We start from the raw sequence: 17,556 nt of genomic DNA, 5'->3' as shown, positions 1-17,556 counted from the left end.
GTATATTGATATATAAAAATCATGAAGGCAGTTAGCCACTTAAATGAAACTGAGAACTTATTCGATTGTTCAACAATTGAACTGTAGCGAATCGCATTTAAGTGAATTAATAATTCCCTTCATCTAGTTGAATGCATCGACGTCCTGTGCATGTCCCGCGGGAAACCGGGGCAGTTGGAGGTGTTATCGGAAACGCCGCACTTTCAACCCAGCTCCGAATCATCAGCAAAGGCTCAGGAGGTGCGAGCTTCCCGCATCTCGGAACTGACCCCGGGCTACTGCTTGCAACAGCAGGAAGCCGATCCGTCCACACTCAGGGATTTACTGATCCCAGACTGGGGGAACTGAGGATTCGCTTTGCTTATTCCATTGCAGGTGGGATCGGCACTATCTGTCTACCCTTTATGACATTTCGGTAGGTAACTGCTGGGAGAGGGCAAAATTATGAGAACTACTCACACTGCAGTTTATAGCGGGGTTGGGGTAGAAGTGTGGAGGGGTGTAAAGATGTGATGGTTCCATTAAATTGTCGGTTGGTGAGACCTGTTGTGGGTCACCACCTGCAGTGTTGTTTCCCTTCTATCAGAAGTGTGTGGGTAGGTGGGAGATCAAAAGAAGGTTTGACAGAGAGACACATACAAAATGCTGGTGGAATGCAGCAGGCCAGGCAGCATCTGTAGTGAGAAGCATTGTGGATGTTTCGGGACGAGACCCTTCGTCAGGACTAACTGAAAGGAAAGATAGTAAGAGATTTGAAAGTAGGATGGGGAGGGGAAAATGCGAAATGATAGGAGAAGACCAGAGCAGGTGGGGTGAGCTGAGAGCCAGAAAGCTGATTGGCAGAAGGGATACAGAGCTAGAGAAGGGAAAGGATGATGGGATGGGAGGCCAAGGGAGAAAGAAAGGGGAGCACCAGTGGGAGATGGAGAACAGGGGGAGGGGGATGGAGAGGGTGGGGGGGAGAGAGAGAGAAATTAAAACAAAATATATCAGATTGAACTGAAAGCAGGCACCGCCAGTTGAAGGCAATTGAGATTCACAGTAAATTCAGCACGTGAATTTTATTAAATCTCCCATCAGTATCCTTTGGCTGACAAAACACATCTAGTAAATTTTATGCTAAAGGGATTTTCATCAATCAGTAAAGGGAAACAGCTCAGCTATTTGTAAAGTATGAGTGATAGCGAGGAAACACACTGACAGGAGGAAAGTAACAGACACATTAATCATAATTTTATCTGATCGATCAGGTTACTTATTCCTAGTAAGTGAACACTAATTTCAATGTGAAATATATTCTTATCTTGCTGTACTCGTGAGGGTGTGGTTATCTCCAGTTTGTAATCCTGACACAGTTGCTGCCTTGCCCATTATTGTAATGGCCCCATTGTGGACAAATATTGAAGTTTGCTTTATCAAAGGGCTGACTCTGAGATCAGTGGAGCTCCAGACATTTGGGGCACAGTTAAATCTGGTGAAAAGGAATGGTCGGTGTTCAAAAGAAAATATTATTCCAAAATCACAACTTTTCACCAGAGTTGACAGCGCCCGTCCTGCTGCTGAGCTTTTCCTATAAGCTCACGGGGATCTTTGTCCTTGCCCATCGCTGTGGTTTATAGTCTGAAAATACATTGCTCCCCAAATATACAATAAATTAATGCCCAGAGAAAATCTGCAGAAGCCTGAAATTCAAGCAACAAACACAAAATGCTGGAGTAACTCAGAAGGCCAAACTGTACAGAAAAGAGTACAGAGGATGCTTCAGCAAGACCGGACAAAAAAAGAGATGATAGGTCAGAGATAGAAGGAGGGGGAGGGGAGTGGAGGCAGAGGTGGAAAATGATAGGTGAAACTGGAAGGGGGAGGGATGAAGTAAAGTGCTGGGAAATTGATTGGTGAGAGATGCAGGGCTGGAGAAGTGGGAATCTGATAGGAGAGGACAGAAGGCCATGGAAAAGGAAAAGTGGGGAGAAGCACCCAACGGAGGCGATGGACAGGTAAGGAGATAAGGCCAGAGAGGGAAAGTGGGATGGGGAATGGTGAAGGGGGGGGGGGGGGCCGTTATTACCTGAAGTTTGAGAAATCGATATTCATGCTATCAGGTCAGAGGCTTCCCAGACGGAATATAAGGTGTTTTTTTCTCCAGTCTGAGTGTTTCCTCATCATGGCAACTGAGGAGGCCATATATTGACATGTCAGAATGTGCATGGGAAGTGGCATTACAATGACTGGCCACAGGGAGATAACGTTTTTTCTGGTGGACGAAGTGTAAGTGTTCTGGAAAGCAGTGCTGCCAAAAGGTCTCTGCCCAAAATGTCGACTGTTTTCTGTAGATGCCTCCTGGCCCTGGCCCGCTGAGTTCCTCCAGCATTCTGAGCGTGTTGCAATGAATCGGTGTGATGACACCGACTGAACGGAGCCGAGATGCGGGTCGCGGTTGCTCCCTGGCGCAGATCGAGTTGTGGACAGATACTGGATGTAATCTGTGTCACCGTGCACTGAGGCACAATAGGAAGCCTGGACCGAACAGCCCAGTAGAATCATCTGCTTGAATCAGCTTTTGTGTCATATACTTAATGCGTTGTGGATCAGGGTGTGGAATTACATGCTGAATGATGTGAAGCCCAGGTTTAAATGTCTTAACAACTGAATCTTGCTCACGGTGTGTTCACTTACTGTTTGCACCCACTAAGTTCAGGGACTCGGACTCGCTGGAACAGAAAGAGAAGCTCAGCACCAAGTACACACAGAGACCGTACTGGGTGGGGAACGTTGTGGTGTTTCAATACGTCCCTCGTCAGGAGAGGATTTCCAGTGTTTATCCTGTTCGATATCGTCTTTAAAACTGTGAGGTTTTACGGACTTGGATGCTCTTTTTTTGTGTGCATGTATTTAAGGGAAACAGACATGCATCTTGCAGTGATACTTAAAATAAAACTTACTGAATTTCAGTGGGTGTTGATACAAATATCAAAGTCTGCTGTCCGTGGGCAGTTTAGTATTTACCTCCTGTACCTAACAAAGTAGCCACTGAGTGTATGTTCGTGTTTTTGGACAAGGCATCAAAGTTTACAGGGAGAAGGCCAGGAACTGGGATTGAGACGGAGATAAAAAAAAGGATCAGCTATGAATGAACAGTGGAGCAGACTCAATGGGCCAGACGGCCTAATTATGATCCTATGTCTTAAGATCTTATGGTCTTCTGCAGCCATAGCCTGTTCACTTCCAAGTTCAAAATGTTACGTGATTAGTGATGCTTTTTCTGCACACTACTGTTGCAGCCAGTGATTATTATAGTCTTCAATCAGTCTGGCCATTCTCCTCTGGACTCGCTCATTAACACGGCGTTTTCCCGTACAGAACTACCAATCATTGGATGTTTCTTGTTTGTATTTCGCACCATTGCCTGTAAATCGAGACAGTTGTGGGTGACAATCCCCGAGATATCTACACTACACCGTATGGAATCAACAATCATTCCACAGTCAAAGTCACCGAGACCACATTTCTTCCCCAATCTGATGTTTGTTTTGAGCAACAGCTGGACCTCTTGACCATTTCTGCATGTTTTTATTAACATGACTGAGCTGGTGTCACATGATTTGTTGATAATGAGCTGGTGTACAGGTGCACTTTGTAAAATTGCCACTGAGTTTATTTCTGATTTAGAGAACCCACTCACCCCCAACTCTGTGTTATCATGAATGAGATCTGGATCTATTTATTGATTCCCCTGTTTCCCACTACTGGATGGCACAACTGCAAACAAAAAATTGGCGTAATGACAAGGGTGGGTTAACAGAAACATAGAAAATCTACAGCAAAATACAAGCCCTTCAGCCCACAAAGTTGTGCCGAACATGAACCTACCTTAGCAATTACTAGGCTTACCCATAACCCTCTATTTTTAAAGATCCATGTACCTGTCCAAAAGTCTCCTAAAAGACCATATCACATCCCCCTCCACCACCATTGCCGGCTGCCCATTCTACACACTCATCACTCTCTGTGTGTAAATAAATAAATAAATAAATAAATCGTTAACAAAATGATAATTTATGCCTGACATCTCCTCTGTACATACTGCTTAAACTTGTGTCCTTTTGTGGCAACCATTTTAGCCCTTGGAAAAAACCTCTGACTATCCACACGGTCAATGACTATCATCATCTTGTACACCTCTATCAGGTCACCTCCCATCCTCCATCGCTCAAAGGAGAAAAGGCCGAGTTCACTCAATCTCTTTTCACAAGACATGCTCCCCTATCCGGGTAAAATCCTTGTAAATCTCCTCTGCACCCTTTCTATGTCCTCCATGCAAAATATGACCCATCAACAACCACTCTTTGCCTTCTGTGGGCAAGCCAGTTCAGGATCGACAAAGCAATGTCCCCTTGGATCGGATGCCTCCTTTCTTTCTCAATAACCCTTGCATGGCGTACCTTATCAAATGCCTTGCTGAAATCAATATACACTAAATCTATTGCTCTCCCTTCATCAATTTGTTTTGTCATTTAATCTCAAGTTAACATAAAATCCTGGAACCTATGCATACTAAACACAAAGAACAAACACATTTGAACATGGAACAGTGTCCCTCTGTCACCGGGTTACCAAACCAGCAGAAATGGAATGATACGTTGGAGTCTGGTGGTACTGTAACTAAAAGTGTTTATTAGAAAACTAAGTAATATACAAATATACAAAACAGGTCAGCAATCAAATATACAGAATTTTGGAAATAGGAATCAAAAACAAGCTCTATCAAAGTCAAGGGGTAAAGAAATAGTCTTAAGTTGATGCATTGTTCAGTTCTGTTCAGTTTAAGTCGAGGTAGTTGCTGTTGTGATGTTGGGGAGAGAGAGAGAGAGAGAGCAAGCGAGAGATGAGCAGCTGCAGAAAGCAGCTTTCTGTTGTTCTGTTGCACTGCTGTGGTCATTGATTATGACACATCCATTTTCGGCTAGACTGTTCTTCAGTGGAGAGCCTGTCACCCAGGCGAAGGTGGACACACACACACAAGCCCCCACTGGTCTGCTTTCTCCCACTGTGAGCCTCTGATTAATTCCCTCGAATCGATCCTCCGAACCCCCTCCTGCCAGTGGGTGGACAATACTCCTTGGTGTCCTGTGGTGTGTCTGCCTGTGTCTCAGCAGACTCACTTTTTTATCTCCCCCGCTGGGGTACCAGCCATCCATCAACTGACCATGTCCATCAAACTGGGCCATTCCTTGCTGTCTCAGCAAGAATGTTAACGAGCAAAGAGGAGTGTCCTTGTAGCAAAGGTAAATAATCAGTGAAGAAGCCATAACACTAAACTCTGTGTGTGTCTCTCTGTCATCTGTGTAGGATGCCTCTCCTCCCCTCTGTTCATTTCTCTCTCTCGTTAGCAGCATAGTTCATGGGGGGGTCTATTCTGGACCCCATCTCCATCTGGTTTTCTCATCACACCATAACACCTCTAACAGACAGGATATTGAGGCTGAAAAGAGCACCATAACTGTTTTATTGGCGACACGCAGGGATCATGGAAATGGTAATGTGTAGCACATAGAAACTGAATTCACCTTGTTGGCCAGAAAGAATGACTATCTTCAAATCAGTGAATTCAAATGAATCAATGACAGTGGAAGCGGTCTTTGTTCTTGCCGTGTGCTTGGGGGATGGAGGCTGCCATTTTATGAAGGCACTCGATTCTCCATTTTGTGAGCTTGACATGCTGGACCTGATTAGTGTTTTAAAGAAGAAACAAAGACTTCAGGTAATTTGCTGGACTGGAGGTCATTTCCAAATTAGGAGTTGTTTGTGAGGTGTTCTTTGGTTGGCTATAACAGGCAGACTTGTGAATGCCTGAGGTGATTCAACTCATTGCTGACTGAGAACAAAGAGCCATGTGTCAGCAACTGTCCCTTGATGGGGAGAGGACAATAGATGGATGCTGCTTTGGACCAGAGCCAATGACCAGGTGTTCAAGGCCAGACACATGACCTGTGGCCAATGACATGGGAATGCGACATTTGAATTGATAAGCAATGGATATAAAAGTGGATGCTTTGTGTTTGCCGGTGGCGGTAACTTCGAAGAATAACTATCGCAGACACAAGCGAGAAAAAGCCTGCGTGAACACGTGGGGAGTGAATCGGAACCACGAGGAACAAGGAGCGCCTGGCCAGTGTAAATTCCTCCGCCCGGATAATGCCTTTGCTATTCTTTGACTGTCCAGGAGAGTCAGGGACACTTAGCAGTTGTGCGCACAAGGTATTTAATGTATGAATTCACGTATTTGTTAGTTTGAACAATAAGGGTAATTGTCAGTAAATACCGATCTCTCTGTGCCTCACTCAGAATCGTTGGGAGAGGTAGAAGCGGTATCTCTCTCTCTCCTCTCCTTTCCAACAACCTCGTTAGGGGAATTGTACTGTCAAGCGATCAGGCTCAAGTGCTTTACAATTCAGGATTAACGTTGATCACTGAAGACGTAGAAGATGTGCTGTAGATCTGTTGTTTCAGTAGACAAGTTGGAGTAGATCCCTGTCACTGTTCAGACAGGAGCTGATATGCTTCAACACCACCCTCTCAAAACACTTCAACTGTGGATGTAAGTGCCACTGGGCGATAGTCATTGAGGAATTTAACCACACTCTTCTCGGGTACCGGTATGGTTTGAGCTTCAGTTCAGAGATACAAGGAGTTAGTCACCGCTGGGTTGCAGGAGGAGAGTAACTTGGTGACTGTCGGCAGAAGGAAGCGAAATGAGCAGCCAGTGCAGACAAGGCCCGTGGACGTGCCCCCAATAATACTTAGAGTATACACCGAGCGAGAGGGACGACCTATCAGCTGGAAGCATAAACTCTATTGTCTCTGGCTCGGAAGAGAACAGAAGTGAAGAGGTCTACAGTGGGTATAAAAGATTCCATAGTCGGAGGAACAGAGAGGAGATTCTGGATGTATGTTATCTCCCAGGTTACAGGGTCAGGGATGTCTCAGATCTGGTCCATGGCATTCTATAAGGAGTGGGTGAGCAGCCACATGCCTTGGTGTATGACATGGGCAGGAAAAATGAAGGGGTTCCTGGGAGATAATACAGGAAGCTAGATAGAAAGCTGAGAAACAGGACCTACAGCTAGGTTTTCTCTGAATCGCCTGCTGTGCCACGTGCTAGCAAGAATAGAATGATGGTGGCTGAGGAACTGGTGCAGGAGGCAGAGGTTCAAATATATGGACGATTGGGATCTCGTCTGGGCAATGTATGACCTATACAAAAGGTATAAGTTACACCAAAATCCCAGGGGAACCAATATCCTTGCGGGCAGGTTTTCCAGAACGACTCGGGACGGCTAATTTTGCGGAGGGATAGGAACTGGAGTTATAATGCTGAGAATGGGGTCGTTAGTTCACAAACAGAGGCAGTGTACAGTGCTAGAAAGGCGAAGCTGACGATAGGGCAAAACTGCAGTCGATGGAATGAGTTGCAACGTAAAAGGCAGACAAAATGGGAAATGGAGAGTACAGGACTGACAGTGTTACAGTTGGAGGCAAGCAGTATATGGAATAAGGTAGACGAACACAGCAAAGTTACAGATTGGCATGCATGACATTATGGGTGTCACTGAATCGTGGCTGAAAGAATATTACGGCTGGGAGTTTAACATCCAAAGATACACACTGTATCAAAAGGACAGGCAGGTCGGCAGAAAATGAAGTCAAATCATTAGAAAGAAATGACATAGGGTAGGAAGGTCTTGAATCATTGTGGGTAGAGCTAGGAAACTGCAAGGGTACAAAGACCCTGATGGGGATAATATACAGACACCCACACAGTAGTAATGACATGGTCTGAAAAATACAATGGGAGATAGAAAATGTATGTTAAAAGGACAACATTACAATAGTCATGGGATAATTTAACATGGTGAAATTGGGTTGTTATGGTGTTTCAATACCCCACTTGTCACGATAGTATTTCTAGAGTTTCCACTGGTTCAATCTTGTCCAGAAAATTGCCTGGATTTACGGATGCGTGTTTTTTTTATTCCGTGTAATTTTGTGAGCAAAGTCGGTGTATATCTGGCAGTGATATTTAAAATAAAAAATCCTGCAGTAAATCTCACTGGCAGTTGTTAAAATTATGGATGTCTACACTCAGTGGGCAATTCTTATCTACTTCCAGTTAAGCACTTTACCATTTCATCTGATTTTATCCTTTTCCATAGTTATGTTGAAGCTAAGGGAATTGTGGTCACTCTTACCAAAATGCTCCCCCACCAAGAGGTCTGTCACCTGACCAGGTTCATTACCCAGAACTAGATCCAGTATAGCCTCTCCTCTGGTCAGCCGGTCCACGTACTGTGTCAGGAATCCTTCTTGAACACACCTAACAAATTCAGCCCCATCTATCCCCCTTGCACTCAAGAGGTGCCAGTCAATATGAGGGAAGTTGAAATCACCCTTAACTACTACCCGGTATTTTTTGTGCCATTCTAAAATCTTCCTACTTATCTGCTCCTCGGTGTCCCAAGGGCTATTTGGGGGCCTGTAGAATACTCCCTGCACAGTGACTGATCCCTTCCTATTTCTGTCTTCCACCCAGAATGACTCAGTGGACACTCCCTCTGCAGCGTCCTCCCTTTCTATAGCCGTGAAACTATCCCTGACCAGCAATGCAACTCACCCCACCCCCACCTTTTCTACATCCCATCCTATTCCTTTTAAAACACATGAACCCCGGGACCTGCATCATCCAATCCTGCCCTTCCTCCAACCAAATTTCAGTAACGGTCACAACATCGTAGTTCCACGTACTAATCAATGCTCAAAGTTCATCCTCCTTGTTCCTAATACTCCTAGCATTGAAATAGACACATTTCAACCCCTTTAACTGGCTACAATTATGTTTCGTCCCCTGCCTTTCCTTTCTCATCAACTCAGAGCTCTGAGCATCATGCCCTTGTCCTTCTACTTTAATCCCTGCACTCACATTCCGATTCCCACCCCACTGCCAAACTAGTTTAAACCCTCCCCAACAGCTCTGTCAAATCTGCCCACTAGGATATTGGTCCCCGTGGGATTCAAGTGCAACCTGTCCTTTTTGTGCAGGTCACACCCGCCCCAAAAGAGGTCCCAATGATCCAGAAATCTGATTCCCTGCTCCCTGCTCCATTCCCTCAGCCACGCATTTATCCTCCACCTCATTCTATTCCTATTCTCACTGTCACATGGCACGGGCAGTAATCCTGAGATTACTACCTTTGAGGTCCTGCTTTTCAACTTACTTCCTAACTCCCTGGAGTCTTCTTTCAGGACCTCTTCCCTTTTCCTACCTATGTCATTGGTATCAATATGTACCATGACCTCTGGCTGTTCTCCCGCCCACCGCAGTATATCTTGGACGTGATCAGAAATATCCCAGACCCTGGCATCTGGGAGGCAAACTACCATTGGAGTTCCTTTCCTGCGTCCAAATAAGTGCCTGTCTGACCCCATGACTCTAGAGTCCCCTATCGCTACTGCCTTCCTCTTCCTTTCCCTACCCTTCTGAGCCACAGGGCCAGACTCTGTGCCAGGGGCACAGCCACTGTCTCTTCCCCCAGGTAAGCTGTCCCCCCACCCCCCCCCAACAGTACTGAAACAGGAGTACTTATTGTCAAGGGGGACAACCACAGGGGTACTCTCTAGCACCTGACTCTTCCCTTTCCCTCTCCTGACTGTGACCCATTTCTCTGGCCCCTGTGGCCCCGGAGTGACCACCTGTCTGTAACTCCTCTCTATCACTTCCTCACTCTCCCTGACCAGATGAACGTCATCAAGCTGCATCTCCAGTTCCCTAATATAGTCCCTTGGGAGTTGCATCTTGATGCGCCGGGTGCAGATGTGGCTGTCCGGGACACCGGGAGACTCCAGGACCTCCCACAACTGACACCGACCACAGAAAACTGGCCTCACACACATACTACTTCCTTTTGCAATGAACAACTGCCTCACCTCGTCCTGTTACCACTGAGGCCCGTTGAGCCAAAGCACTTTCACTCTGTTGCCTCTATCTCCGCTGCCCACTGGATATTGCTGCCTTATTTTTAAACTGTTGAATAATTCCGGTATTTTGTTTATTTATTTTATATACGCTTTCATCAGCTTGCTCTTTTGAATGTATGGCGGGCTACATTGTGTTTAACAGCGTCATGTAACTCTGATAACAGCCATCAGAATATTCAAAGAAATCTGGACCGGAGATTAGGCAAAAATTATGTTCTTAACATCCCACTGGAGAAACTATAGTGCTTCAGGACAAAATGTTGCAAAGTTATGGGTGATTTTGCATTGTTCAGGGTGTCAGAGGGTTTCTATATAGCCCCAAAGCGTATATTGCCAGACGATGTTAAACTGAAAGGAGATGGTGGGAATCAGGTGAGACTGAGAAAACTGTATAACTCAGTGATCAGAGGAATAGATGTCCCATTGGTCAGCAGAAATGTTTCACCCCACACTGCTGTAACTGTTGTCCATTACTCACCACAGCGCCACCAGTGGTAGGAGGACCAAGGCAGTGGCCACTGTCTGCTCAACCTGGCTTGCCATTCTGTTGACACATCACCCCCGGTCCAGGACACAAGACTGGTTCCTAGAAGGGAATTGTCTGCAATATAGTGAGTAGATACCCTGGAAAATCCTCGCTTAGTGTACAATCCATGGAGAGTGCAGAAATGGGCATTGTGTGACTGTGGGTCGATGGCCGCAAGTAGATCAGGCCATGTCAAGTGTTCGGTGGATAGGCCCAAGATGTTTGGAAGAGTGCGACTCAGTTAAAAAAACAAATAGCATTCTCATTTACACCTCAAATAATGTCTGAGCATCCTGTTAATTTTGTTTGTTAGAAAGCGGCAGAATCTGACCAGAACTGTCCTCAAAATGGATAACGGAGCGAGCAGTGGAGGAGTTCCAGTGACGTCAACATCGGGAAAGGACACGGGTATGCTAGCGGATTATTTTCATTTGTAATTATTGTCTTGACTCCGTGTTTGGGTTTAATTTAATATCCATAATACACGAAGTATTTGTGAAGGGACTGGGTTGAGAGAGATGACAGAGAAGGGGTATCAACGGAAGTTACACTCACCCCCCTCCCCTTCATAAACATTGACTTCTCTAACTTCCGTTAATGCCCCTCCTTCCGTTCGTAAACATTGACTTCTCTATCTTCCGTTATTGCCTCTTCTCCCCGTCATACCCCATCCCTTATTTATTCATTCATTCATTTATTTATTTATTTATTATTTTCCCTTTTTTTTCTCTCTCCCACTTTTTTTCTCCCTCTGTCCCTCTCACTATAACTCCATGCCTGCTCTCCAACCTCTGGAATCCTGTCCCCCTTTCTTTCTCTCAAGGCTTCCCGTCCCATCATCCTATCATTTCGGATCTTCTCTCTTCCCCCACTTTCAAATTTCTTACTATCTCTTCTTTCAGTTAGTCCTGACGAAGGGTCTCGCCCGGAAATGTCAACTGTACTTCTTCCTATAGATGCTGCCTGGCCTGTTGCGTTCACCAGCATTTTTGTGTGTGTTGCTTGAATTTCCAGCATCTGCAGATTTCCTTGTGTTTGCAGATATATTTCGGACTGTGTTTGGTGACCTGCCACACCACCTTTAGGTTCCAGAGAGAAAGCTGCTGCCCAATATGGGGGTGAGTAATTTCTTTAATTTTCCCCATTGTCCGTCACAGGTCTGAACTCAGTGAACACCGAGCTCCTGGCGAGCTGGGATGATTCCCAGCTGCTGCAGCTGACGGAATTCTACTGGGACAGGCTGGAGCAGGCGATGGAAGGAGGGGTGCACGGAGTGAGCCTGGCGTTAACGGCCGAGAATCAGTTCAGTGGAGAGGAACATCGGGTGAGTGGGAGGGAGAATGGGTTTGAATTTTCACACATCACAGGACTGATGGGTGCCGGAACTCTGATTCATCGGATATTATATTAGATAAAAGAACAATTGGAAAATAAATACTGTACATACAATTACAAAACGAAATGTGACTCTGAACCAGTGATAGGAAGAGATGAAAATACGCGGCAGACTGGTGGGTATCCCCTCAATATTCAGAGTGAGTTGAGTTGTGTGAGTTTGAAGTATTAAATTAAAGTTTCGTTTTGGGAAGAACGTGCAGCGTGATGGCAGGATGACAGTGAGAACTGGGACATCATCTGTGGGTGCCACAGGAGCTCCAGTGTGTTCTGTTCTGAGTGGAGATGATAGTGTTTCAATCTGTAACTGCGAACAGTGTGGATCGGGGAGTACGGCCATGTTGTAATGTGTAATCACTGAATAAACCTCCAATGGAAAAGGCAAATGAAAGGCATCAGGTGTCAGCCGGTAATCCGCTGTCATGTTGGACACTGGCGGACTGAGGAGATGAATCACATCATATTTTCTGAAACTTCTCTGCAACTCACTCTGTTACTAAAGCCCTCCTGTTTTCTTTCTTCGTCTGTGATCATTATTTTCTGATTTCTGTTTTACACCGTCAAATCCGGTGAGGAATTATTTATGGGTTTGGAGCCACGTCAATGAAGTGGTCACAGACCAGCCAGGATCTCATTGACTGGTGGACCAGGTTCACGGTGAATGTCCCTCCATGTGCTCTGCACTCAGAATGTCCAGTCCATGTCCAGACAGGATCAGCACCCGTCCGGGTGACTGCTCAGTGTGATCCCGTTACAGAGCACATCATTTACTTCTCATTCTCTGTGTGAATCTGTCAGTCCCCAATATGTTCACTGTTACTCTTCACAGAAAATCTCTGATCTCGCTGATAAGGGAGAGTGGGCGGACAGTTCTAAACTCCTCCTGAGCCTGGTGATGGAGAAAGGCTCCCGCGCCCGGAGGGTGATGTGGGAAACCTTTGTCAAAATGCGGATTGATGTTCCAAAGTTGGACAAAATACTGAAAGAAATACAGGAACATGGTGAGAGAGTATCAGAGATTAATTTAATTTTGGATTCAAATATTACATACTTAAAATTTGAGGAATTGAAACTTGTAAAATTATTTTAAATCTGAACAGGTTGTGTTCTGGTCCATCGACCCGTACCGGAGATTCCCAGGGAGCTGAAAGGTAAGTGAAGAAACCGCTGTTTCCACCGAAGGTTGATGTTGTGTAGGGCCATGTCGTTGTTGAGCCAGGAGGATTTGATCAGGTAAATGTTCCACCGTGTCACAGCACAGTGAGACACAGGGAAAAATGTTTGCTGGAGGGAGTGTTTTCACAGGACATTATGAGGAAGCACGCAGAGAGTTGGAGGCTTTGCTGAAAGGGATCACTCCTCTCTGGGTCCTGCAAAGACAGGTCCCCCTTTCGGGGTCAGAATGGAGAAGAGGGCAATCTGAGGAGTGAAACTATGGGAAATTTCTCACTCCAAAAAATGAAATATTATCCCTACAACCACCCAACCCAACACCCTCTTCCTAAATCACATTTCTAAACTCCCTCAGATACTACAGGTTATCATTTTTTAGAATCCGGAGTCCATTGAAGTTCTCATCACAGAATAAGCATGACAACGTCCATTTAATGAGAAAAGCAGGTAACACCCCAACTAGTCTGTTTAATCCCAGAGCAGCATATGAACCCCATTCTCTCCACATTTGCAACCCCTTGGTGCAAACAATGCTAAAATTATCCAGCTCAATTTCCCACTCAATAATCCTGGAATTCCACCAGGAAACAATGATAGTGAGGGGGAGATCAGAGACAAAATCCTCTGCTGAAATTCATGTGGGCCTGTGTTGTGTGGATACTGTGGAAGGGTAAGAGATGGGAATTAGGACAGAGAAACCGAGGGTTGTGGGATTGCAGTAAAAAGGTGGAAAGGTCTGAAAATATCTATAAATAATATTCCAATTAATTAAATTGTGACCGTCTGGATAGGAAATTCACTACATCCGTTAGCACATTGTGTCACCGAAAATGCGACTGGAATCTCTTTGCCTCAAGAGATTGTGAGGCTTCATCATCGCGGACTGAGTTGGACCACTCAGCTGCACATTCAACAGAGGAGAGGGCGAAGGAAAGACAGATATCGTAAAGATTGTTAATCTTACAGTAGCCCATGCTTTAACTGATTACTCGAAGCCCTTGAACAGAAATATACGGCCACAATGTTCATTCAGCCTGTCTCATTTCCAAGAACAAATTCCAAGAACGTTAATTTTCAAATGGTAACAGAGAATGTTTTCAAGCTGTTCACGCCTCTGTTGTCTGTTATTGCTTTCACCACTGACAGGGTCCTGACACACTGTGAGATCCCAGACACACCTGGCAGTGTCCTGGCACACAGTGAGACCCCACACAACCCTGACAGTGTTCTGACACATGCTGAGCCTCCACACATGGCTGACAGAATACTGATACACTGTGAGACACCACACACTCCTGACAGAGTCCTGAAAACTGTGAGACACCACACACACTGGGCAGGGTCCTGACACACTATGAGATGTCACTGAGACCTGACACTCTGTGAGACCCAACACACCGCTGACAGTGTCTTGGCACATGGTGAGACCCCACACACACTGGGCAGGGTCCTGAGATTATGAAACCCCACACACCCCTATCGGTGTCAGGAAACACTGTGGGACCCCTCACAACTATAACAGAGTCCTGACCCAGTGTGAGACACCACCAACCCCTGAAAGGGTCTTGACACACTGTGAGACACCACACACACCTGATATGATTCAGATACACTGTGAGACCACACACACCCGTAACAAGGTTCGGATACACAGTGAGACCCCAGACACTTCTGACAGTATCCGGACACTGTGAGACCATACACATCCCTGACAGGGTCCTGACACACTGTGAGACCCCACACACTCCTGACAGGGTCCTGAAACACTGTGAGACCCCACACACCCCTGACAGGGTCCTGACACACTGTGAGACTCCACACACCCCTGACAGGGTCCTGACACACTGTGAGACCCCACACACTCCTGACAGGGTCCTGAAACACTGTGAGACCCCACACACCCCTGACAGGGTCCTGACACACTGTGAGACCCCACACACTCCTGACAGGGTCCTGAAACACTGTGAGACCCCACACACTCCTGACAGGGTCCTGACACACTGTGAGACCCCACACACTCCTGACAGGGTCCTGAAACACTGTGAGACCCCACACACACCGGGCAGGGTCCTGACACTGTGAGACTCCACACATCCCTGACAGGGTCCTGACAAACTGTGAGACCCCACACACTCCTGACAGGGTCCTGACACACTGTGAGACCTCACACACTCCTGACAGGGTCCTGACACACTGTGAGAACCCACACACTCCTGACAGGGTCCTGACACACTGTGAAACCCCACACACCCCTGACAGGGTCCTGACAAACTGTGAGACCTCACAAACCCCTGACAGGGTCCTGACAAACTGAGAGACCCCACACACCCCTGACACGGTCCTGACACACTGTGAGACCTCACACACCCCTGACAGGGTCCTGACACACTGTGAGACCCCACACACCCCTGACAGGGTCCTGACACACAGTGAGACCCCACACAACCCTGACAGTGTTCTGACACATGCTGAGCCTCCACACATGGCTGACAGAATACTGATACACTGAGACACCACACACACTGGGCAGGGTCCTGACACACTGTGAGACCCCACATATCCAGTCATGTTCCTGACACACTGTGAGACCCCACACACCCCTAACAGGGTCCTGACACACTAAGAGACCCCACACACCCCTTTCACGCTGTGAGAATCCACACATCCCGACAGTATGCTGTCACACTGAGAGAGCCCCATACACAGTCCAGGCACATTGCAAGTCCCCACACACCCATGAAAGGGTTCGAACACATTTTGAGATCCCGCACACCCAAACCAGCCACCCACAGTGCATGTGCTGATCAGCAAATCTGCCTCTGCATTTTGAATCAGTGATGCTAGGAGGGGGAAGCTGTGATTCCCTGACCTGTTCCTTTCCCACTACCCTCTTTGCTATGTCTATACACCACATCAACACAGGGGATTAAAAGTTTCTTCCACAGGAACAATGCTATCTGTGGCAGTAGTGGGATGTTGTCCAGTACGGGACAGTCAGGGGTCAGTAAACTACCAGGGAAATAGTCACTTTCACAGCACAGTTAATGTGGAAATGTGATGATCTGGTGTTTATCTAGACCAGGCCTCTCTGTCCAGTCAGGGGTCTTTTAATCAAATTTACTTTACTGCACGAACATCCATTGATGAATCCAATTAATGCATTAGCTTTGAGCTAACTCATGTGTGTTTAAATACTGATTTCTGAGTTGAGGCATCTAACCGTTTGTCCACTGTCTGTTCCCATGGAAGATGTTCAACAGAAACACAAGGAGACTCTGCGGGCACAAACTGGAACACTGAGAGTGAACACGATCCTGATGAGGGAGAAGGTGAAGGTTTTCCAGCTGGTTGATCGATACGCTGAGCTCACGGTCATTTCTACTGTTCGAGATCGGAGACTGGTGGAACATGAGCTGCTGGCAAGAGGCAGAGACCATGAGGAGTGGAGAGAGAAACATCTCCGCAGAAAGCTGGAAAAAATCCGGACTGATCAGTTGTTCCAGAGCAGTTTTTCTCAGAGTAAATCCAAATCTGGGAGTTCAGCAGCAATGGCTGGAGTCCCGGGGATTGGGAAAACAACAATGTTACAAAAGATTGTTTATGACTGGGCCACGGGGAAAATATACCAACAATTCCAGTTTGTCTTCAGTTTCAAATTCCGGGATTTAAACAACATTAACTGCAGAATAAACCTGAAGGAACTGATTCTGGATCAATATCCTTACTTTGGGAATATCCTGAGAGAGGTCTGGAAGAACCCAGAGGGTTTGCTGTTTATATTCGATGGTTTGGATGAATTCAATGACAAAATTGTTTTTACTGACAGTCGGGGAGACACAGAACCACGGTCCACGTGCACAGATCCTGAGTTCAAGTGCAAGGTGTCTGACATTGTGTATAGTTTAATCCAGCACAAGCTGCTCCCAGGGTGTTCAGTACTGGTGACCACCCGTCCCACTGCGTTACATTTACTGGAAAAGGGTGAGATCAGTGTCTGGGCTGAAATCTTGGGATTTGTTGGTGAGGAACGGAAAGAATATTTCATCAGGCATTTTGATGATCAGACGGTGGCGGCAGCTGTTTTCAAACACGTGAAGGAGAACGAGATCCTGTACACCATGAGCTACAACCACTCCTACTGCTGGATCCTCGCTCTGGCACTGGGCCCCTTCTTCACACAAAGAGTCAGGGACCCACACCGAGTTCCCAAGACCATCACCCAACTGTACTCCTACTATATTTACAACATCCTGAAAAACCACGGCCGTGAGATTGAGAACCCCCGTGATGTGTTACTCAGGGTTGGTCAGATGGCCTTCAGAGGAGTGTCCGAGAGGAAGATTGTGTTTACAGATGGAGATTTGATCAAGTACAATCTGCAGCCTTCCCAGTTCCTGTCCGGGTTCCTGATGGAGCTTTTGGAGAGAGAA

The 17,556-nt window shown here is 46.3% G+C and overlaps 1 protein-coding gene across 1 annotated transcript in view; it reads left to right on the top strand.

Moving 5' to 3' along the window:
• The window catches only part of LOC132388431 (zinc finger protein 850-like), a 79,342-nt gene that overhangs the window by 36,723 nt on the left and 25,063 nt on the right, over positions 1-17,556 (top strand). The window contains exon 4 of the mRNA XM_059960775.1: positions 13,853-13,860. Within this exon, the coding sequence (XP_059816758.1) occupies positions 13,853-13,860 (8 nt within the window). The remainder of the gene's footprint in view (positions 1-13,852; positions 13,861-17,556) is intronic.

Source organism: Hypanus sabinus, unplaced genomic scaffold (genome assembly GCF_030144855.1).
Source record: "Hypanus sabinus isolate sHypSab1 unplaced genomic scaffold, sHypSab1.hap1 scaffold_323, whole genome shotgun sequence".
Lineage (NCBI taxonomy): Eukaryota > Metazoa > Chordata > Chondrichthyes > Myliobatiformes > Dasyatidae > Hypanus > Hypanus sabinus.
This window is presented reverse-complemented; position numbering and strand designations above follow the sequence as displayed.